This window comes from Podarcis bocagei (genome assembly GCF_964188305.1).
Source record: "Podarcis bocagei genome assembly, chromosome: 5".
Lineage (NCBI taxonomy): Eukaryota > Metazoa > Chordata > Lepidosauria > Squamata > Lacertidae > Podarcis > Podarcis bocagei.
This window is the reverse complement of record NC_138129.1, coordinates 61,012,816-61,036,914: the sequence shown is the minus strand read 5'-3', so window position 1 is coordinate 61,036,914 and position 24,099 is coordinate 61,012,816. Positions and strand designations below refer to the sequence as shown.

At 43.0% G+C, this 24,099-nt stretch overlaps 2 protein-coding genes across 4 annotated transcripts in view; one reads left to right on the top strand and one right to left on the bottom strand.

Annotated features, from left to right (window-relative positions):
- FYB2 (FYN binding protein 2) overlaps positions 1–24,099 on the top strand; it is a 38,483-nt gene that overhangs the window by 4,990 nt on the left and 9,394 nt on the right. For all 3 annotated transcript variants that reach the window (XM_081196882.1, XM_081196881.1, XM_081196883.1), the window contains exons 2-13: positions 1,681–2,467; positions 4,230–4,361; positions 4,849–4,882; positions 7,288–7,382; positions 8,313–8,344; positions 9,070–9,098; positions 15,930–16,014; positions 16,396–16,522; positions 19,365–19,497; positions 19,605–19,645; positions 21,778–21,847; positions 22,271–22,360. In XM_081196882.1, the coding sequence (XP_081053008.1) occupies positions 1,681–2,467; positions 4,230–4,361; positions 4,849–4,882; positions 7,288–7,382; positions 8,313–8,344; positions 9,070–9,098; positions 15,930–16,014; positions 16,396–16,522; positions 19,365–19,497; positions 19,605–19,645; positions 21,778–21,847; positions 22,271–22,360 (1,655 nt within the window). The remainder of the gene's footprint in view (positions 1–1,680; positions 2,468–4,229; positions 4,362–4,848; positions 4,883–7,287; positions 7,383–8,312; positions 8,345–9,069; positions 9,099–15,929; positions 16,015–16,395; positions 16,523–19,364; positions 19,498–19,604; positions 19,646–21,777; positions 21,848–22,270; positions 22,361–24,099) is intronic.
- Positions 229–24,099, bottom strand: part of PRKAA2 (protein kinase AMP-activated catalytic subunit alpha 2) — a 67,187-nt gene continuing 43,316 nt past the window's right edge. Inside the window, exon 10 of the mRNA XM_081196893.1 lies at positions 229–245. The gene's annotated coding sequence lies outside the window, so the exon portion shown is untranslated. The remainder of the gene's footprint in view (positions 246–24,099) is intronic.

Here is a 24,099-nt window from a genome sequence, read left to right as displayed (position 1 = left end):
AGGGGTTATTCAGGAGAAACTGTTTTGTATTTAATAAGTTGGATGCAATTACGCAAAATTCAATAAAATCTCAGGACAAGGCTCTGCTGTGTTGCCTTCTCATTAAAGGCATCTGTGTCTCTTTTTCAGCATAATGGCGCTTCTGTCCAAGGTTGTCTTGTTTCGCCTAATTTTCTGATCCAGCAAGCTGTTGCAGGCGAGCACAGTTCTGTGCACAAGGCTGATCTGCATGGCTGCTGTTCCTCCTGCCGAGCAAGCACATTCAGATTTTTATAAGGCAGCTCACAATATACAGGTAGCTCCAAAAAGAGAGCGAGTAAGAAATGGCCACATTTCATGAACTGTGGAATTTGACATCCAGTGCCTAGTTTCTGAGGCTCCCAAGGTGTGCTGCGACATTTTAGATATGGGTGGGGTCACTATAGAGTAAACACTGTAGATGACGACGATCCTGTATTGTCAGGTTTGTATATGGAAGAGAAGGCTATTGTAATCTCACCCATATCCTACAACTGTAAGTTTCCTTCAAGCAAATGGTGTCCTGATGTGATCTAATTGCAGAGTCTGGGGTATTGGGTGGGCTTGGGGGTTAGTTGGAGCAGGGGAGGGAAGGATTTGTTCTCAGTCAGTTATCTGAATACACCTTCACATGTGCCGAGTAGAAATGTGGTGGTCTTTCTCCCCCTTCCCTGAGCTGCTTTGTTCTAGGCCCAGGTGCAGTGGAACCATTGGGGTGGGCGTGAACACAAAGAAGGCACAAGAAACCAGTACTGGCATCAAATAAGGGGACAGCTTTTATTGATTACAGATTGTTAATGGATAGCAGGGGTTGGCCATTGTCAGAGGTCACCCTATGATGTGCACTATTCCAAGAAATCACCCTTGGTCACTGGCTGGGGATGCTAAGCCCCTGAGATGGGCATCTGGACATGAAGCACCCCCCAAATTCTAGAAATTAAGCTTTGGTCCAATCTCATCCCACAGACACAGCTTCCTTGTGAAGTTGTCAGTACCCCAGCAGTACCCATCACTCGCAATGTCCTGTGCTCCTCTTTGGGGGGGGGGAAGCATCTGGGTCCATTTAAATTGCACACACTGTCCCTTCATGATGGAACCAGATGCTTGGCAATGAATTGGACAGATATGCCTAAATCTATTTTGTGTCATTTTCAATAGCAGTCAGTCCTATGTCAGTTTGTCTCATTTTTTGCAGCCTTAAGAAAGGGGCAGGCATGGAAAAATCTGCATGTAAACTGTATGCATTTTGTACACACATATCCTATAAAATACATACATTTTCAACATAGGGAATATATATTTTATGTGCGCAACTTCAGCACAAAATCCACCGTGCATAATCTGGCAGTCATATTCCAATCCACAAGCACATTTGGGAAAATTAAATAAGGCCAGCCCACTGTGAAAAGAGGATGAACCCAATTCCTCTCTGTATCTAGTTGTGCACTGTCATCAGGTAAGCTACAAGAGGTCCACTGACATCAGAGGGGCCCCATCAGAATATACTTTTCACATGAACCTCCTCTATCCTGAATCCAGACTTGATTGCATAACCATCTCACCCAGTACTACACCAGTCTGGGTTCTTTCTCAATTTGGTTTAGAACTGCTTTGTTAAAAATATGATTGATAGTTTGTCTCTTGTATGCTTGGCTATTTTAGGAAAGAGCTGGAGACTTCCGAGCACTTCGAGCAAAATTTCAGAATGATTCCAATTTTTCCAGTGCATTGCTCCAACCTGTAAAGAACCTTCCTGCAGAAACCCTCCCTCGGCAAAATACCGATGGCAGTCCCGCATCCCATCCTAAACCCAAACCATTGTGCCGACGACAAATTCCAGATCCCGAGCAAAAGACAGCGCCCTTCAGTTATTTATCGCAGAAGTCTGAAATAGTACAAATCAAGCCTGTGGTGCTACCAAGGGCCCGGCTTCACGAATTGCCTGAAGTCAGGAAGAATGAAGACAGAAAAAGCAAAGACATTATGGAGACAGTTTGTGCAAGAGTTGTACTGGTGGAAGATACACCAAAGCAACGTCCGGCATCTTATCATTGCCTTCAAGAAACTGCACCGGCAAGCAATTCTTTCCGCAATACTCTGAACATCTGGGAAAGCGCTTTGTTGCAGAGTGACAAAAAGGGGTCTGAGACCCCTCCTCAGCGTTCAAACAGAACAACGTCTCTTCCCCAGCCCAAAACTATGAACGTTGCTGTCACTCCAGAGGTTCCAGCAAAAGCAGCTGAAAATGAGCAAGCAGTAGTGCTTTCTGCACCAAGCACCCCTTCTCGTCTACAGGTCGAACCTGTTCCATTTCCCACAGTCTCGCCACCTGTTCCACCAAGAAATGCAAGCTCAGAAACACTGGCCCACGGTGCCATTAAAGTTGCTGATTCTCCCCAAGACACTAATGACTTAGACAGGCCAAGCAAGACCTCGCAATGCTCAAACGGTAAGCCATGTTACCTGTCTATATTTTGTAGCCCTAAGTCAGCAGTGGGCAACAATACTTTTGTGTTAAAGAACTTGCCTATGATGTTTCTAGTATCTAGCTAAAAGCCAGTCAGTTCAGGATAATGTGAGTAGGTTTTATATGCTTCCTAGACTTTCAGAACAGAACATGAAATGTACATGGGTAGTTCCTACATTGTTTTGAGCAAAAAATACCCTCGCCGCTTAGTTTTTCAGAAGGTGTGGCATGAAGAAGGGTAGTTGTCCAGCTGTGTTGTTTAAAAAAAACTCTGGAGAAATGTTTAAAATGTATTTTTGATCAATCTTCACAGCTGGAGAGGGTATGCAGTAAAATAAACTGAGATGCTGCTAGGTTATTTTAATCAGTAGCCCCTCTTATAATTGCACAATAAGGGCAATGATAAGTGACCTCTTTCTTCCTCCTAATAATCAACTTGTACTTGCAGGCACTGTGTAAACAATTGGCAATCTGAATGCATTCCTTATTTCTGCAATTTGACCGGTTTCCTGAAGTGAATGTACCTAGCTGCTAATCAATGTCCATTCTTTATAAATATTAACACTTGTCTGCTGTCATGGTAACTTTGGAGTAGACGTTTTGGGCCAGACCAGTACTTGGGAGTCCAACATTGAGGCTGAAACTAATCTTTGCATTGCCTTTTTGCTAATTGAAGAAGAAGAAAAAACCTCCAGCCAGGAAGCTTCTGGTTTGGCATGCTGTCTTTACAAAATCCAGGACCAATGCCAACTACGAAAAACATCTTTTTTCTTTCTTTACTGGAACAAGCTGCCTTACAGGAACTTAGCATTCAGCAGCTGTTTTGCCAACTTACAATGAATTGCAGGTGACTAATCAGATAAGGTGTGTGTGTGTGTGTGTGTGTGTGTGTGTGTGTGTGTGTGTGTTCCAGGATGCTGGCTAACCTTTCTGTGCACTTTGCCAGCTTTGTACCATGCCAAAGGGCTCTTCCTATTAGTCATGAGTGCAGTTTAAATTGTTGCTATGTGACAGAACGGTATATTTGCCAATATGCACAGGTTTCCTTTTCTGATGGCTTTGACATGTAGAGCAAGGTGGTCCACAGAGACCCCCAGGAAGCCTATTACTTACACAGCCCTACTCTATTGGACTCCTATAGGTCAGTGAATGACAAACTCTGTAATTACTCTTGCCTACTGGGTTACAACTCTGCCAAGCATGCTCTGACAGGTGGGAAGGAAGTTCAGGCTTGTGGTTAGAATCCCTGTAGCTGGGTAAATTTTTCCTTTCTTTCTCAAAAGAGCAATTAATTTTGTGAATGCTGTGTCTTGCATCCAGGTTGTCGGTTCCCCCACTTGAGAAAAAAAATAATAATAATAATCCAATATCTGCTGTGTGTGCACCTAAGCAATCAAGAACCCATTTCGACAGCCAAAGTGTCAATGTATGTCAATTCCATCATTTGGAAAGGGGCAACTGTATCTGCCAAAACTTGAAAAAAGGAACACTGTGATTTTTGTTTGGTCTGTTTCACTCGGTGCTTTTTTCTGGGGGGTATGCAGGGGTACACATAAACATTTTATGAACCTAAGTTTGACCTCATTGAGGGGCAGTATTTCAATATGAATAGGGGGAAAAGGGTACCTCTAAACATTTTTTTTAGAAGAAGAAAAAAGCACTAGTTTCACCCATTGCGAAATTCCAGCATGGAAGTTCATTCTCCCTACCAAAGCATTAATATGGTTTCTTCCCTCTGTTACAGAAAGATGGCATGAGGTTGAAAAAAGCCCAAAGCCCAAACCACTTCCTTCCATTATTTCACTTGGTCCTCCTCCAAAGAAACCACCAAGGCCTCCGAACGTCGACCTTGGTCCCTTCCAGAAGAACATTCCAGGTAAGGCATTCTCTGTTTGGATTTTAGGCATTGTTAAAGCAATGGCTGGTGGATGCTGACAAGAAATTGAGATAATTTCCAGTCAAGAACAGGAAGGAGCACTTATCTCAAATGCATGTCTTGGTGACCGAGAGGGAGTGTGTACATGGTTGGGTGGGCTACTTTGAACAAGAAGAGGCATGATTTTTGTGTACATGCATCCCATCACTTGGTGGCTCTTGGTGGGAGTCAACCTAACCTACCCCTAGGTATGCCCTTGGGGACAAATGGAAGTGTAGACAAGCTCAAAGTCTGGAATCCATCCTGTCCATTTACTGCCTGGGTTGTCTTCTCCACTGCAACATGCTTGTTTGAATTCAACTTCTTCTGGGACTTTTGCTAGGATCAAGGAATGGAACCACCAGGACACTACATCACTAAATTTCACTCTGGCATACTGTGTGGTTGCAGTTATTGTTTCCTTTACATTACAAAAATTTGTTTTCAGATGCTGTGGATGATGCCTACATGACTCCTGAAACGTAAGTGCACCTCTCTTTATGTTGCCTGAAAATCTAGACTCTTAAGCTCTCTAGATGTTGTTAGACTCCAACTTCCAGCAGCTCCAGTCAGTGTGATCAGTGATCTGGGTGGTGGGAGTTGTAGTCCAACCACATCTGAAAGGCCACAGTTTCCCCATCCCTGCTTCAAGAAAGAATCACTAACTCTCTGGAAACCAGGAATGCAAGTTGTTTCATATTCAAAACCAAATAGCTAACACAGGAATCTGGCAAAAGAGACTTCATTTCATGTACTTTCTTCACTTTTCCTATTACAAGACTACAGACCCAGTTCTGCCTCATTCTCTTTTACATCTAGCTGTCTTTTGCTGGTACTCCTTTGAACCTGTGGTGAACATCAACGTATGTCTCTGTGCAGCGATGTACTTGCTTTTCCTCCCTCTTTAAAGAGATCTGCTCCCACACAGTGTTTTCCCTATCTATTCCTTCTCTCTGGCTTGACATTTCTGAAGTTAGAAGCTTTGAGGCCTGTTCCTGTAAACACACACAAGCTAGTTTAATCCGCAGGTGCTGAGCACTAACTTTTATTGTTATCGCTGGCTGTCAGCAGGCGAGAGTTTTGATTGCATTTGCTAATGTTTAGGCAGCAAGCGTGGGCTTAAGCTGCATAAGTTGTTGTCTGGTGGCCTTTGTTTAGACAGCCTTTTGAGAACGGCTTGTGTTTTTGGACCTTTCTCTCTGTGTGTATGTGTGTCTTGGATATCTGGTGCTATGGGGAGCAGATAAAATGTGCCAAAAGTAAATCTATACTGCTTATATCAGTTCGGCAAGATGTGTAAGCTGGTGAATAAACTGGGGCATTGACTGCAGTGACATCTTGCAGCTTTGCTGAGGTTGGAGAGATGTGCTTCAACTTAGCCGGACTAAGCTCGGAGGAAAGACAAGTAGCCAAGACCTAATGGTTGCATTCACACACCACACATTGCTTCTCTGTACAGTGGTACTTCTGGATACACACACCTCCGGTTGCGTATCCTTCAAGATGTGAATGGGGCAAACCCGGAAGTATTTTCCCAGGTTTCGCAGTGCGTGCATGCGCATAAGCAGTCCCTCCGGTTGCGGAAACCTCGGGATCCAACCAGAGCTCCAGAACGGATCCTGTCTGCAACCGGAGGTATCACTGTATAGGATCCTGGGAACTGTAGCCTATGCCTCACAAAGCTACAATTCCCAGCACCCTTAACAAAATGCTGTTCCTAGGGTTCTTTGGAGAATGGTGTGGACTTTAAATGTAAGATGTATATGCAAAGGTGCTGGGGTGAGTGGACGTTAGTCCCAGGCAAGTTGCCATTTAGCAACTGGTTCAGTTTCCATAGTTGGGTTTTATTAGTTGGGTTAATGTATACATCAGAAACACTGTCCTGGACAACAAAAGTATATTTTAAAAAAGACAAATGTTGGATGTAAGCTTGCAAGCATCCCTGGCACCTGGCTGAATATTTGGCAGCTTCTTGTCTTTGGCCCAGCTGACCATCTGCAAACCTAACACTGTAATACTTACACACAACAAGATCATGTTGGCAATGCTGCTTCATTGATAAACAAGCTGAGCTGCCTGCTTTGGGACCTGTGCACGACACATTTGGCTCTGTCGAGTCCATCTTTTGAAATGATTTACGGAGAAATCAGTCAACAAATGTGCTCCTGGCTTGATAAGATAGATGCGGGGATTTTTACCCCTTGGGTAGCTGGCAGATTCATTCATTTGCTTGCTTCAGTTTAATAGCATGCTCTTTAAAAATATGCCACTAAATGTGGTTTATTGTTGTTTGTTAGCATTTGTTAACAGTATGTTGGGAAAATAGCTCTTAGCAGGAGACAGGAGGCTGACTTGCCCCATTGGCACTGAACCACAGGAGATGCTCCCTAGTCATTGATGTCATCCTGCTTGCACCTTTCATGAAGCAACCCCAGAAACTTCTCTAAGGCTGCCCTTTGGGCCAGTTTTCTCTCCAATGCCTTCTGCTGCACTTACCCCTTTTTATGTCCCAACAGTGCTCCAAATGTCTGGCAAACAAAGTTTAGTCTTTATATGCAGGGCTGTGTAGGCAGCCAGTAAGTAAGGTCCAGGGCCCAGTCTCATAATAGATACGTGTTTTAGAAGTTTTTGCTGTGTTGTGCATGCAGTTCTTAATATTTCAGAACTTACAGGGCAGTCATCCGCTGTTGTTACATATTCTCTCCCTCCCTCCCTCCCTCCCTCCCTCCCTCTCTCGCTAAGCTTGTATGGTTCTGGTCAGTATCTGGATAGGAACTTTAAAGTCTGTCACTCTTTGAGGAAGGCACCTCTTCAGAGAGATTTTAATCCTTTCATCTCCCCCAAGAGCGTCTCCAAAACAATAATGCTTCTCCCTCATTTCTCTTAGTCCTGAAACAGAGGAACTAGGCACTTATGAAGAAACAATGTCCTATCTGAAGCTGCCAGAGAGTTCCACCAATGCTGCTCAAGAAATTACACATCGTAAGTCTATTAACAGTTGGTATGCTTATGCCATGCATGCTGTGTGGGCAGGCTTGGTACTGATGGCTGGCCAGGTCAGGCACCAGCTGGACCTTGCTGCACTGATATTCCCCATCTTCCTCTTCAAGTTCACAGATACTTTTAAGGAGTGGGAGGGAGTGCCACTTTTGAATGGGAGCCAAGTTGGGTTCTGAACTGTGGTGGCCATATGCCATTTAAAGTTACTCAAAAGTCATTGCTTCTGTTTATTGTTGTTGTTTGTTATTATTTTATTATTAATACCCTGCCCATATGGACGGCTTCCACCATACATAAAAACATAATAAAACATCAAACAATAACAACTTTTCAATAGCTGCCTTCAGATGTCTTCTGAAAGTTGTGTAGCATCCAGTTAGGTTAGTGTTGCAGTGAACCACCTTTGAAAAGTTAGCTATCCTCACACAACAAAAAACTCCTGGCTCTCTGCTTTGTCTGGAAGTCTTTGGTCTCTTGCTTTTGCGTAACTGGTGTCACAGTTCTTAATCCCTTGCTTGTTAACCTTTAACCCGTCTTTCTAGCTTTCTTCCCCTCCCCCCCCCTTTTAACCTTTTATCTTTGTACCTGTATGGAAAATCTCAAACACTTCACTTGCGTAATTATCAGGGTTTGAATGCAGATGACAATAAACTATATATCTAATTACACAAATAATGCATGGAGTCTTGCATGTGTAGCTGTCATTTAACAATAAATAAAGCTAGGACGCCTTTTGGTATACTAGGCTGCAGTTATATTGTGGGATGGTTCCATAGCTTATAGCAGCCCAGGTGAGAAATGTTGGGTAACCTACCATTGCAGCTTAAACTCCATATTATGATTAGTGGCTTTAATAATATTAAATGAAATGAAGATGGAACATACTAATTTTTACAAAAATATTTACTCTAGCTTCCAAGGCTGGGAAAAATGAGAATATTGAGGTATGTATTCTCAAACTATAGTAAGTGCGATGTACAAAATCAAAGCACATGAAGGGAGGGGAAGTAGGGAGTGTGTGAGCACTGGGCTCATATACATAGCTCCAAATCATGGTGTTGCATCTAATGTAAAAATGGTTCTGTAACTGATTGGTCCTATAATACTGAACACTATTTATAACACTGACCAACTCACCCCCATTTCAACAGGTGAACATATCACCAAGTCTACTTAAATGGGCATAGTCACATGGGAGGTTTAGTACAGAGCTGAAGCTGCCTGTGACATTTTTTAAATCTTTTGCTAAGAGACCTGGCGACATGCTTCATCTATGTAAATGCCTGGGATCCAAAGGCCCACACACTGTCTTGCACATGGGGGCTTTTCAGCCATGCATTTCTCACCAGCTGACTGCCTCCCTCTGTGCAAACCCTTCAGAGTGGCAGACCCTCTGGAATGCCCATCAGTTTGTTGTCAGGGACTTAGTCCAGAAGGGAAAATTGGCAGGCATGCACACCTCTGTACACACATGGAAACACACTGTAATTTAGTGTCGTCTTTGGATTCTGGCCATGTTTCATATTAAGTACATGAAAGAACAGATGTAGATCAAGATATTTCTTGAGTAAACATGTTGCTTCAAGACAAACAACGCTGCATTGTTGCGTGATTGACCTGACTTTTCAGGCTATGAAAGCTGAAGTTCTCTTCTTTGTGTTTTGCACAGAAACAAAGTTCTCTCCTTGCCACACCTAGGTAAGTGTACTTTCTGGAGTTTCATGTTATATTTTTGCCCTTGCTTTCTTAAAGTAAGATACCTGGAACAACTGGATTTTAATTATTGATTTATTTGACTTAAAACTGAAGCTGAAGGAATAAGGAAGGTCTATCTGTAAATGTGTGTGAATTTAGAACCTAGGCCTACATACCACCAAACATTCTGTAGTGTATCCAGGAAGGTAAAGGAGCTAGACAGTGACCTTGGTGTAACACTATATTTCATCTTTTATTTCCTGACAGGAACCATTGTACCTTTATTGTTTGACCAGCCATCTAAACATTTTCCTGATCTCTGTGCCAAGTAGTGCTAGTCATAGAACTGTGGAGTTGGAAGGGACCCTGGGGGTCATTTAGTCCAGCCCCCTGGAATGCAGGAATTTCAACTAAAGCACCCCTGACAGATGGCCATCCAACCTCTGCCTAAAAACTTCCAAAGAATGAGAGTCCACCACCTTCTGAGGGAGTCCGTTCCACTGTCAAACAGCTCTTACTGTCAGAAAGTTATTCCTGTTGTTTAATCAGAATCTTGTATTTTGTACCTTGAATCCATTGGTTCAAGTCCTATCCTCCAGAGCGGGAGAAAACATGCTTGCTCCATCTTCCACGTGACAGCCCTTTAGATATTTAAAGATGGCTATCATATCTCCTCTTGGTCGTCTCTTTACCAGGCTAAACATACCCAACTCCCTCAACCGTTCCTCATAAGGTTGCCCTCCTCTGCACGTGTTCCAGCTTGTCAATAGCCTTCTTATATTGTAGCACCCAGAACTAGACATAGTACTCCAGGTGTGGTCTGACCAAGGCAAAATAGAGTAGGACTAATACTCCCCTTGATCTGGACACTATGCTTCTGTTAATGCAGCCCAGAGCAACGTTAGGGGGGTTTTTTGGTTGTTGTTTTTTTGTTTGCTGTTGCATCGCACTGTTGACTCATGTTAAGCTAAAACCCTCCCTAGATCCTTTTTGTATGTACTACTAGCAATCCAGCTGTCCCTCATTTTACATTTGTACAGCTGGTTCTTGATGCCTAAGTGCACTACCTTACATTCGTACATATTGAAATTCATTTTATTAGTTTGGTCCAGTTCTCCGATCTGTTAAGGTCATCTTGAATGCCGATTCTGTCTTCAGTGGCATTTGTTACCCCTCCCAGTTTGGTGTCATCTGCAAATCTGATGAGCATCCCCTGAATTCATTCATCCAATTTGTTTATTAAGATGTTGAAATGTTGAACAACAATGGGCCCAGGACAGAACCTTGCAGCATCCCATCTGTCACTTTTTTCCAGCTTCTCTGCAAGAGTATCCTGGGGAACTTTGTCAAAAGCCTTACTGAAATCAAGATACACTATGTCCACAGCATTCCCCTGATTCACCAAGCTTGTAACTCCATTTAAAAAAAGATATTTGTCTGGCATGACTTGTTTTTGAGAAACACGTGCTGGGTCATAGTAATCATATTTTTTTGTAAGTATTTTTATTGATTTTACAATATCATTCCAATAACAGCCTCATTATAACAATGCCAATTTTATCCGATTAATACAATTATTAAAACCAATTATTTATATACTGAATTATACAATTAAGTTAAAGTGGCCTCCTCCTGTGCTAGATTTGATGGGTTCCTTTTTATTATTTTCTGTGTTCCAAAATCTTAATAATTTCCATTACATCCCCTTCAAAATAATAATCCCTTATACAACAGCTACAATCTTATTTCACTTCATATTGATTTATTAAGTAATTTATAAAGTTTCAAGTGAGTTAGTCTGTAATCATTGTTCTTTCCTGTGTGTGATATTCCCCACCCCCACCCCGTGATGTTGTCCCAACCATATATGGTGCTGTGTCCTTCATTCTTCCAACTGTTGATATTTCCCATCATGACTCGAGGGAAGCAGTTATCTCAGTTTTCCAAAAGCCTCTGTGTCACTTCATCCCATGATTCAAGAGCTTGTTAGAGATCCCTCTGTTCCAACAAATAAACTGTCCTCACCATTTTTTTCAACCTAGGAAGAGTGGTCTGATTCCAAACTCCAATGATTAATATGGAAACCTCTGATCTTGCAGCTGGCAGACTCCTTTCCTTCTTTCAGCTGAACATTTATAGCCAGTTATCCTTCCAGTTAGAATACATTCAAAATTGTCTGTCTCCTTCACTTTCCTTTGAAAATAATTGAGAGTAGGGGTGTTTTCTTTCTATATTCCAACATAGTCCTTTCAAAGAGTGAAACTTCCCTCCCTTTCTCTCTCCCTCCATTCCACTCATACACGCAGTTCCAGTTTGATGCTAAATTCCATGATATTAATTCAGTTCCTTTCAATCTCACATTTTGTATTATATTTTAATGTTGCATTCCAAAGAGGGTTGCCAAATCAGAAATGTAGAAGAAAAACTTTGAAGAAACAACCATGGAGTCCCCTCCCCCCACTGTCTCTGGCACTGAATGAAACCTTATCTCAATTCCAGCCTTTAAATCCTTGCAGCCAAAATGTTCCGCAGTTTGTCATCTCATTGCTCCTAGCACGCGCCTGTACTTTACTCCAATTAAAGCCCAATTAGCAGGATATCCTCTGTTTCCAGGAACGGATTGGGGGGGGGGGAGTCACGGCAGTCAGAGTGCTCCATGCACCCAGTGCCTTTGCCTGCCCTCACATTCCATAGGGAGTGCCAGACTGCAGGGCAGTCCACAGGTGAAAGCCCATACCTCTCCCACCTAGAGAGGAATTCAAAGAATGAGTTCCCCCCATCATTCTTTGTTTATCTCTGTCTGTAGCTCCCTGAGATGTCAAGGAAGACCTCCATTCCTGGCACAGGCAGAAACAGGAAGCCTGGGTCATAGCATTCAAATTATCCTTTTCTAAGTGCTCACAGACCAACTGTTCTAGGACCTTTCCTGGAATCAGTGTCAAGCTCTCCGGTCAGTAGTTACCTGGGTCTTCTTTTTCCTCCTTTTTGAAGAAGGGGACAATATTTGCCTGCCTCCAGTCTTTAAGGATCTCACCTGTTCTCCAAGAATTCTCAAAGATTATAGACAGAGGCTTGAGATTACACCCACAGGCTCCTTTAGTACCCTTGGATACTGTTTAGTACCCATCAGGCCCTGGAGATTTGAATTTAAAGGAGCTAGGTGTTCCCTAACCACCTCCTTTCATATCTTGGGCTGCAGCTCCCTCCTTGCATCATTTATTCAGTTACCTCTAGGTTGGGCACTGTGTGTTCTTTCTCTTGTTTCAAATCTAGCCAAAGAAACCATTATTATTATTTTTAACTTCTTTTACAAGCCATTCTGAGCTTTGGTCTGCCAACCATCTCCCGGCAACTGTTGGCTACTTATGTATACTCTTCCTTCATGGTTTTCCCTTTCTTCCATTTCTTATACATTCCTTTCTTACATCTCAGCTCATCTGGATGCTCCTTATGCAGCCACATGTTGCTTTAGGTGTCTCTCATTTTTCTTTCTTGTTGGAATTTTGAAGGCCCTTGTGCCTTCAATATTTCACCTTTAAGAATTTCCCATCCATTTTGGACTCCTTCTCTTTGAGCATGGGACCATGGGACTTCGATCCGTAGTTACTTAAGCTTTTTGAAATCAGCCTTCTTAAAGTCCATAGTGCATGTCCAATTACATTCAACTTTCTCTTATCTGTGTATAATGAAACCCAAGAGATCATTATAATTTCCTCCCAAGGTTCCCTGTAGTTTCACCATCGATCAGTTCCTCCCTGTTGGTGAGGACCAGATCCAAGAGAAGTGGTCCCCTTGTTGCTTTTTCTACCTTCTGTGAAATGATATTGTCAGTGAGGGTATTAAGGGATTTGTTGGGCATTATATTCTTGGCAAAGTTTGAGTTTCAATAGACAGCAGGGTAGCTGATCAATAGATCAATAGAAATCAATAGATATCAGGGCCCTATGACTACTACATCTTTCCTTTTGGAATGTTTGGTAATCTGCTCTAGACATACTTGCATGGCACAAAAATAACAGTGGTGCCAAATCACTGTAAAAATGATCCTCCCAAATTTAAGCACATTTGGTGGTATTCAGGCAAGTTTTAATTAAAGTAGCAACATTGACATTGATTAACATGACTAAGTTAGATCCAGCGGCGTAGCGTGGGTTATCAGCACCCGGGGCAAGGCAAGTAATTTGCGCCCCCAAACCCGGGGCAAGTCAAGTAATTTGCGCCCCCTAACCCCTAACCATGGTCATTAATACTGACGGCTCTACTCTGGGGCAAACGTCGTGGTGACTACTGCCCTCCGTGGTGTTGTTTTTGCAATTAAAGGACCCCTGCCTCAAATAAAGCATCTTGGGGATTGGGGACTGGGATTTGCCAAGGGAGCTGGAAATTGCAGTTCAGTGGCGGGTCAGGGGGAGAGGGTCCCTTCCGCGTCTGGGTGCCGCGGGCCCCTTTGCGTCAAGACGCGCATCTTTGGGCGTCGCGGCGCAGCCTTCTCAGTCCCCCTCCCCGGCCCGGCTAGTCCCGATGCGGCTTCTTTCTGGCGCGGGGAGGGGGCGGCTCTGGGGCCAGTGCGTCGACCGGCCTCCGGCGCGGGTGAGGGGGGCCCGTCGGGGCGGGTGGGCGGTCTTGGCGCGCAGGCACTAGAGCGCCGCAGATGGTGCGTTTGGTGGGCTGCGCGCATCCAGACAGCGACCCGAGCCTGGGCGGCGTGGCGCTTGGTGCCGGAGCCTCCGCCCGCAGCGCCCCGTCGGGAGACCCGGCCGGAAGGAGCCTCGAGCCGGCTGTCGGACGCGGTTGAAGCAGCCAGGGCGGCATGGCAGGCGGCGTGCACCCCCTGCACCCCCCACACTACGCCACTGCTCTCTGCCCCACCGCCAGGCTTCGGAGCAGCCTTCCAAAGGCTGGCGGCGGGAGGAGGTCTCTCCGCCTGGACAGCGGGGTTCCTGCTTCCTCAAGGAGGGCCGGCCAAACGCGCGCCCCCCAAATGTTGCGCCCGGTGCGGCTGGCACCCCTGGCACCCCCCACGCTACGCCACTGGTTAGATCCATTAATTTCAGTTCACCTACTCTGAGTAAAACTTGGTTGACTATCGCTCATTAATTTCCATCACTTTTGAACAAGTGAACTTGACTGTCAGCAATAGACATAAGTGAGATCAACAAAGGCAGAACTGGCTTGACTGCGTCCACTGATGGTGATGGGCTTGCTGGTTCCTTTTTGGGTGTGTGGCAGATGTTGCTGGGGACATTTAGAAGCATACTGTTATTGCTGAGCCCCTGATAAAATCTGTTGCCATGAGGGAGTGTTGCCATGAGGGAGGCAGATCAAAGGAGTAATCTACAGGTATCTTCTGAGTTTGTTGGAAAACTCTGAATAGATTTCACCCTCATTCTGTCAAAGAACTAGTTCACCCAATGCAAATCTGGAGTATTATAAATTAAAATAGGTTCTGTGAGTCAAAATACACTGGTTAACAGCATGAGGGAGCAAACCTCCTGTAGGCAAAAGTTTCTGTTTTTGCCCTCTATGAGATGCTGCTATTTCAGTGCTAGAGCATATAGCCTAGAACAGGGGTTGGCAAGGTTGACCTTGCCAGGGCTGGTTCACTCCAGCGGAGATCCCTCTGTGGGCCGGATCATGTGTGAGCACGCATCACCGCAATTTCTGGCGTCTGCGCAGACACGATTTCCGGAGTCTGAGCATGCACAGACACGATTTCCATCCCCATGCCATGCTGCGCTGGTTTAGTGCAGTGCGTGGGGACTCACTAAGCGGGTGGCTTGGTTCGGGGGCAGCTTGGGGGCAGGTTAAATGACCCCCATGGGGTTGCCTACCCCAGCCTAGAACATGGCTATGCTACATAATGATGGGCATGCAACCTTATTGAACTGTCAATGAGTTTTGTCTCCTAATAATGGACAAAGCAGAATGAAACTACTGTGGAACACGTTACAGAGTTAGTCCACTTGATTACTCATCAGACTTTGCATTTTCACATATTTTTGTGATTCAACTCATTACCACCTGTTTTTATCAATCCTAATTTTTACAGCTGAAACACTAGAAAAATGGCATTCTATAGCAACTTAACCTGGGTGTTTCAGTGGCTAATGCCTTTGTGAGGAAAAGACAGTGGTGGCTTTGACAGGTCACTGAAGGAGGTGTGTACGTGTGAGCAAGGGCCAACAGGAAAAGGAGTAGCTGCCACAAGAAGGCCCAGTGGGGTATTAGCCGAATAGCAGGTGATAAGACAGCACCGCAGTTCAAACATACTATAGTGGTACCTCGGGTTACAGACGCTTCAGGTTACAGGCGCTTCAGGTTACAGATGCTTCAGGTTACATACGCTTCAGGTTACATACTCCGCTAATCCAGAAATAGTACCTCAGGTTAAGAACTTTGCTTCAGGATGAGAACAGAAATCGTGTTCCGGCGGCGCAGGCGCAGCAGGAGGCCCCATTAGCTAAAGTGGTGCTTCAGGTTAAGAACAGTTTCAGGTTAAGAACGGACCTCCAGAACGAATTAAGTACTTAACCTGAGGTACCACTGTATATGGATTGTTTTGAAAGTTGCAAGTTAAATGCAAACTCCAATACACAGCTGCTCTAGGGAATATGTATGACTCTTGATCATTCCCACCATTTTGCAGTCCAGACAAAATTCCCAAACAGGAATGTATATCTATTGTAGTGAATAGGATTGAAGATATATGTATAGTCTTATTCTAAAGCTACCTTAGATGTCCACTGAAATATATTTTGGATCTATATTAATGCAGACCTCCATATTATATTTATAATATTGTGGCATGAGTTACAATATATGTTGAAATTTCAGCTCTAAAACAGAGGATACAGAAGAGAGAGGACCACCCTGGAATCATGAAACGACAAAACGCCAACAAGCTAAAGAATCAGCCAAGGTATATTTAAATAGAAGCACATAAGGGAATACCCTGTGGTGGTGCTACTCTTTTAGGCCTTAAAGTACATGTGCATAGCAAACATCAAGTATGACTCTTAAAAATTAGTCAGTGGAAATGCTGGTGATCTTTCGTTAGCTCAGGAATAACCACAGTGGACCCCAACCTTTTCCATATTCCCTTTATGTTGGTCTGTAGAGCAACCACCACCACCAGATGATTTCTCAAACCTTCTCACAGCCTTGATTTCCAAGCTGGAAGAAAGGTGGGATGCAAACATGCACAGATAATGACTGTCATGTCATTGTTCGATATAACAAGAACCAGGGAAGGAATGTCTTGAAAAGGCTATAACCTGAGTTTCACAATGTTTACTGTTAGATTTGTGCCCCAGGAGCTATGCTCGCTAAACCAAAAATCACTGGAGAATATAGAGGTGAGAAGGGCATACTTCAAGAGGAGACAGCACCATCTTTCGCTAGGGTACAGCTGGCAAAAGATGGAAACGGTGAGTTACTTTTTGCTACTACTTTAATTTAATCTGAGTACAGTATGGTTTACACTGTGCAGTTACACCCCCCTGGGAAATATGGAGATGATGATTCTGGTTTTGTCTTATGGGGTTGTTGTAACAATCACAGCTAGATAATTCATGCTTTAATTGCTCCATAAGGTGCAATATATATTTTTTCCATGAGAACAGTTGGAGAAGAACCCAGAACTTGTATTAAATAGATAAATGGGGTACATGGCTGTAATCCCCCCCTCCATCAGGTTTGTCTGATCAACTAAGAATAGAACAAGACCTTGTTTTCTAAATTATTCCAGTCCTGCTGTGCAATGACTTTAGTTTGAGCTTGTCTTGTCACTCAAACAATGAGCCCCCTCTCTCTTATGCATGCGGATTCTCTTGGCAAAAAGTTGGTGCTGCCTTTAAATGTTGTGATGACACGTGTGCTGTTTGTGAATCTTCTCTGACAGCTTCCCTAATGTAACCTGTTCTGCTTTCAAATATAAAAGAGCCTCGCCACAGTGTTTGTGAGCTGGAAGCTGGGCTCGTTTCATGCTGTTACATCTTTTCCAAGTATAAACACTGCTGTGTTAAAGCTTAATCCAGCCGTTAGATGCATTTGCGACTCCCACAGAAAGCCATTAGCTTGCCTCAGCAGGGTTTGTGTGATAGCGGAGAGAAAACAGAATGGAATAGTTTGGGTGGGTGTGGGTAGGGTTTGAATGCTCAAGGGCCAAATGTGGGTCTACCTGAAGAAGATGAATGGGGAAACGCTTTAAATTATGTTTCGCTCCCTTTCAAGGAAAATATGAAACATATCCTTTTCCCCAGTTTCTTATCATCATTTCTATTCTTTTCAAGTTGCTGTCTTCCAGAGAACAACATATTCGGATTAAAAACTTGGAAACTAAAGAAGGCACTTTTTCTTTCTTTTCATAATAAATGACCTCTTGTTGAGTGTTATCTGCCCCAGTAGTTCTCCACCTTTGCAAGTATTGAATATGCCCTCCATGCTAATTGTCACCATTTTAGGCTCTTTTAATTGAAAAAACACATAATGGCAAACAACTATTATGACCTCAATAATGCTTTTCAATTAATTTGTAAATGTGCCAAAATCAAAGGAGGTGGCAAAAAATATTTATTTATTCCCCCAATGTAACCCACCAATTATCAATTCAAGCAATTAATTCTAAGAGGTATTCAATATTAACTTGTTCATAACTATAAATTCATTCATTTATTAGTGTTTTTATGGAGCAGTCAAGTAATTTCGTTGTCCCCGAAGGGGGCAATGACAATAAAGATATTATTATTATTATTATTATTATTATTATTATTATTATTATTATTATTATTATTTCCCCAATGTACCCACCAATCAACCCTATTAATCAATTGCTAAATGTATGGCATATATTTTTATTTATAATTAGAAATTTATTCATTTCCTCAGTAGACCCAATGATAGCCCAACTAATCAATCAAATTACAACTAAATACAAAATTATTTATATCCAACTGAACTCAAATGCAACCCATTTGAAGTAATCCTCAAATGAATTAAAATGCAAACTTTCATAGATACAAATGTAGCATATTCTGTATAGAATCAGAACCATCATTTGTATAATCCAGTGAATTCCCTAATCTCTGTAAATAAAGCTATTTATATATACAGTTCATTTAATGATCTGTTATTTATATTTATTATTTTATTTATTTGCATTTTTTAAATAAGCTAGTGGGCATGAGTAGCAAATCCTAAAACAGCCTCCAAAGATCTGCCCCTAAAACTTACCTAATCCAGTCCCCCACCCAAAAATTAGGCAACCCTCGTCCACAGAATTTATTTCCACAGAGCACTAGAAATACTCCCTGATAATGCCAAAACTCAGGCGCCCGAATGAAATCAGTAATTAGGATGAATGAAGCCCATCAATGGTCCACAGTATGTAGTCCGCTAAAATCCAATGAAGGGCCTTCAATCCACCATGCCATGTATTCTACCTCCCGCCAATAAGCCCTATGTGTAGTGCAGTATCAAAGTCCAGAAAAACCTAGGCACAACACACCTCTGCAGACAAACCAGCAGAAGCATGGAGGGCAAGGTCAAAACTTGCTGTTTCCATGCCTTGCCACCACTTGTTCTTTTAAATGCACCTCACACTAACTACCAACCAAGAAATAACAGCAGGGAAACATTGCCAACCAAGAAATAACAGCAGGGAAACATTGCACTCAGTGGCAATCTTGTGCTTGCCAATGGTCATAAATGCCTCAGCGATAACACAGCGCTCCTAGAGATGTGAAGCAGAAGAGGACAGCAGAGGAAATGATCAAGCCGTTTAGAGGAACATTCTTTGTGGACGGACCCCTTGGGTAACTCCCCATCCCTTCCCAGTGGCCAGTGTCTCCTAGGTTGGGAACCACTGCTCTACACATCCATCCTCAAGGTTGTGCTTTTGTTGTTGTTGTTGTTGTTGTTACCACAGATCCCACCCAAAGTCAGCCTTTTGATTAGCTACTGTAACATTATGGTCAAACCTTAGGAGAGAAATGAGATACAAAACTGGATGTTGTTAAACATCAGTATGCTGTAGCTTCTCAAGCACTATTGAGTCCTAAGAAGGCTGGAAGCATAGCAGGCAGTAAGGACTGAGAATGTTGGTTGGCTGTAGATTTTTGAGGAGGCATGTGTGGAGAGGTTGATACACTCATGATAGTCCTACCTGAGAAACGTAGGATTCTGCTTTGCGATTGCAGCATTAAGAAGTTTAGGTAATGCATCAATTTTGTATAGGCTCGGGAAGGCTTGTAAGCAGGAATTTTGCTCTAGTTTCAGATGATTATGTGTGCCTGGAAGCCTTGAAAACAGATGAAGACAATTCAAGTCTGGCTCCAAGGACTCCCAAAGTGGTGCAAGTTCATGAGGAAGTGTATGATGACGTGGAAGGAATACAGAGAGAACTGTGAGTACTAACAGAGTGTCCAGGTGTAGATGTAAGTTTTGGAAATGTCTTTCGAAATCTGAAGCACATATTCATCACAACTCTTTTTAAAATTGTTTCTGTTGCAGTCAAACTTCTGATGCCCACAGCTCACTGACTTCAGATACCTGTAAGTGTGAAAGTAACACTATCCTTTTTCTTAAAAAAATAATAAAGTTATTAAACAAGTATAACAAGGGTTATAATAGATAGGTGGAAATAGCATGTATAGAATGCTTTTTTAAAAGCATTATAATCCTAGTTCAGAACACCTTTGCCAATCCAAATTTGTGGTCTCCTGATAACCTCTGGTTGATGAGTAATGTACAAAATAGGAATTGGTGTTCAGTCTATTTTCTTATTGTACAGGATAAAACCTTCTAGGAATCAGAAATAACGCTTTCTTCTCCATCCATTAAATCTCTTGAGGCTGCATGGCAGGAACAAGGGCCTTGTAGCCCTCCAGATGTTGCTGGGACTACAACTCCCACTATTCCTGACTATCAGCTATACTGGCTACGGCTCATGGGAGTTTAATCCAGCAACATCTAGGAGGACACAAGTTCTGCATTCGTGCTGTATGGAGTTGTTATGATGTGACTTCCGAGTCTGAAGCATGCCTAGTCCCCACTAATAGGATGCACACTACATTCTGCCAGATCCCTTTGGGGCTGTCTTCAATGTTTTCTTAATCTGCTTATGCACATGTTCAGTGATTTGAGAGGTTCTTGTTCACCGTTATTTTGATGGGACCTTTATTATATAGCTTTTTGTATTACTACAGTTTTTACTGAAAGAGCTCAAGGCAGCATACCCCCTACCCTTGCTTTCCTAAGTTAGGCCAAGTGATCGTATGGATCCATCACAAAAGTTTACTGAGTGACTTTGGGTCGGTTATTATCATACTTTGAACAGGCCCACTGAAATCAATGGGGCTTAAAGTTAGTGGCTAACTATCTCCAACTATGCATGAGTCAAACCTCTTGTGAGTGAGCAGATTCAATTTGCCTGCTTAACTATATTTGAAGCAACTGCATTTAAAATGTTCAGGGGTTATAATCGTACTGTCAGGGACAAAAATGGCCCTTTTATGAGAGACTGATTAGCCCACAATAATACTTAACAGCAGCCATTCCGTGTGTGATGGTGGAAGTCATAGTTATCCCTGTTTTTTAAATGTGTCTTTATGTTGAGGTTTAGTTGAGGGGAAAGTGCTAGTTTCTAATCTGGTCTTCTGGTTCAGTTATTTTATAGACTTCTCTCTTTTTGCTCTGGGAGTATATGGGCTGTATAGCATTAGCAAAACTTATTAAAATAAGTTGGTATTTTAAAGACACTAGTTAAAGCACCATATAGGTATAGCTCATTTAACATGTCCTCATGTAGAGGTTTATAGGTTGAATAATTCAATGCTTATTGACCTTCCAATAGTTCCTTTCTTTTATGTGAAAGTAGTCCTGTTGGTTATTCCCCTTGAAAGATGTGCTGAATTTGAAATTCACTTGACCCTTCCTTCTCCTTCACAACAATTTACAAGGCAATCCATACACATACACCAATCTGCCATGCTGGAAGGGGTTTGGATGAGGCAGAGGTATCCCTCCATCCAGCCCTGCTCTGTCACTGCTTCTGAGGGCCCCACTTCTCCATACCCAAAGAGTAGGCAGGCAGAAGCTACCACAGGTGGTAGATAGTGGACTACCCACCCCCATGCCCAAACAGGGCATTTCAGGGGAGAGGTGTCCCTGTGCCATCATGTGATGGCAAAAGGTCTGATCCAGGTGTCTTTCCTTTACCAGTTGGGGAGCTGGTGCAGGGAAGAGGCATTTTTCTTGCCCTCCATCTGCCCTGGCCAGCTTGAGCACCGTACAGGCAGCAACCATTTTGCACAGGTGTCCCCCCACATAAGCCCCCCTATTCTGCTCTCCCCACCCCCGTTCTGCCCTCTCCCAGGCCTCAAAGGACCTGCAAATCGGCAATTGCGTATCAGTTGCACATGCAGAAAATTGTTGCCGTCTATAGTACTGTAGTAGTAATGTGGATGCAGCGGTGGCTGGCCACCGAGTTTGGATTGCAGAGGGGGTTACTCCTTAAGGCTTAAAAGAAATGCTTGTGCTATGTTAATAAGGCATAATAAAAGGTCTGTTGTACATTAAACTTCGTTGCTGCACCCCTTAGCATCTCCAAGCATTTGACTTTCTGTTCAGATAATAATTCACTGCTGGGAATTGTGTTATTAAAGAGATCTAAATGTCTATCAAGTTTCAGAGTATGCCTGTGAAGAAACCTATGAGGATGTTCGAAGTGAAGGCTATAGTTCAACCAAGTCAGAGTGAGTGCTTTGTTTCCTGTCTTTTACCTCAGAACTGGCAGTTTAAGTAGGTTTTCATACACTATGAAGGGGAAGACCTCTGAATTTTCACTTTTGAACACCATTGGTGAAAAGGAAAGATACACATTTAAATAAATAGTATCTAGTAGTCCCTCAGAACACCCATGTTCCATTTAGACCTCTATACCATGGATTTGTCTAACCCCTTTCAAATACCTCTTAAGTTAGTAGAAATGACTACATATTGTGGTATTGAATTCCAGACATTAATTATGAATCTGCCATAATCAGAATGACTGCCTTTTGCTAGTCTTAACCTTATTGCCAATCAACTTCACATTCATAAATGGTGATAAAGGATGAATGTGCATAACTTCCCAGTTCTGGATTTAATCTTATGTTTTTAACCTTTTCTTTACCTAGTGATGTCAAAGAAAAATTAAAGGGACTTGGGAAATTTTTCAAGAAAGGAAAATTCAAAATGAAAAATTCACACTTAAAAGAGAATTCACGGTATGTAGTCTTAATTTAAATCAACAGCTGCCCTTTATCCTGAAAGCAAAGTAATCTTCCTTGATTTACTAGCTGGCTTCATGTGCATATGACTATAAAACTGCCTGGTGCCCAGAACTGTGTCTGTACTGAAAAGTTGTCACCCCCCAATTCTGGCATTTGGAGAGATGAAAGGGCAGCTGATAATGTCAAATGCTTGCTAATACTCAACAGATAACACTGGTCAACAACAAATTTGTTGTCTGCGTTTTTTCAGCTGATTTAGGATGAATCTGATGCGCTGAATCCAAAAATGACATTGGTTTTGCTCAATCAGCTCAAGTTTTTGAGCTATGGCCACATGTCTTTTTTTACGTTTTTGTTCACATGTACGCTTGTGTGGAGCATTTTAGAAGAAGTTGGTGGGGGTAAAATGCCTTGTCAAATAATTGGTTTGATTGGAAATGATTATTTTAATGACAAGAAGTATTCAGGTCCGATAGTTCTGGGTGATTGTGTCAAAAAGGGATCAGTTTGAAGTCATAAAACCTCGAAATCTTCCATAAATTGGTCCAGCAAAGCATAAAGTTGGAGGATCAAAACTAAGTTAATGGGGCAGCGGCCTCACAAAGTATCCTGATCTTCAATCAGCACGTCGTCCTGTAGCTCATTGTGATGAAATTTCAGTGCCTATCTTCGGAGAACTTGCTGACATTAGTGACGAAGATGCCTCCAGTGTTGAAGGACATGAAGAAGAAGTGGTTCTTGAAGATGATGCTCCACATCCATTTTCCCAAAAGGAGTTGAATGATCTAGTTCGTGACCTCAGCTTGTCAAAGGACTCTGCCGAACTGTTGGCATCCAGATTGAAGGGAAAAAACCTCCTCTCTGACAGTGCTCACATCAGCTTCTTGCGCAACAGGCATCAAGAGTACCTCCGTTTTTTCTCGGAAGAGAAGGACTTGGTGTACTTTGCAGATATTGCGCAGCTTCTGCTCAAGCTTGGAGTGCCACAGTACGAACCCAAAGATTGGAGACTGTTCATTGACAGCAGCAAGCGATCACTGAAATGTGTTCTGCTACACAACGGCAACCAGTTTGCCTCTATACCCCTGGCTCACTCGAGTACACTGAAGGAGAACTATGAAGCGGTGAAGTATGTGCTGGAGAAAATTGGTTATGATCAGCATAAGCGGTTTATTTGTGTTGACCTGAAGATAGAATCATAGAGTTGGAAGAGACCACAAGGGCCATCGAGTCCAACCCCCTGGTGAACTTTTTGTTGGGACAACAGTCTGGCTTCACCAAGTACCCATGTTTTCTGTGCATGTGGGATAGTAGGGACCGTGCTCAGCATTACACGAAGAAGGACTGGCCTGTGCGGGAGGAATTGGTGCCTTGCAAAGAAAGGAACGTCATCAACGGCCCTCTGGTGGACAGAGACAGAATACTCTTCCCACCGCTGCACATCAAGCTCGGCTTAATCAAGCAGTTCACCAAGGCTCTGGACAAGGATGGTGACTGCTTCATTTTCTTGTGCCAGGCTTTTCCAGGATTGACCATGGAGAAGTTGAAAGCTGGCATCTTTGACGGTCCTCAGATCCGTCAGCTCATCAGAGATCCAGAGTTCGGAAACTCAATGAACGAAGTGGAACTGGAAGCATGGAAGGCATTTGTTCTGGTAGTGAAGAACTTTCTTGGCAACAATAAGGCCAGAAACTACGCAGAACTTGTCAACAACATGCTGACTGCTTTCAGAA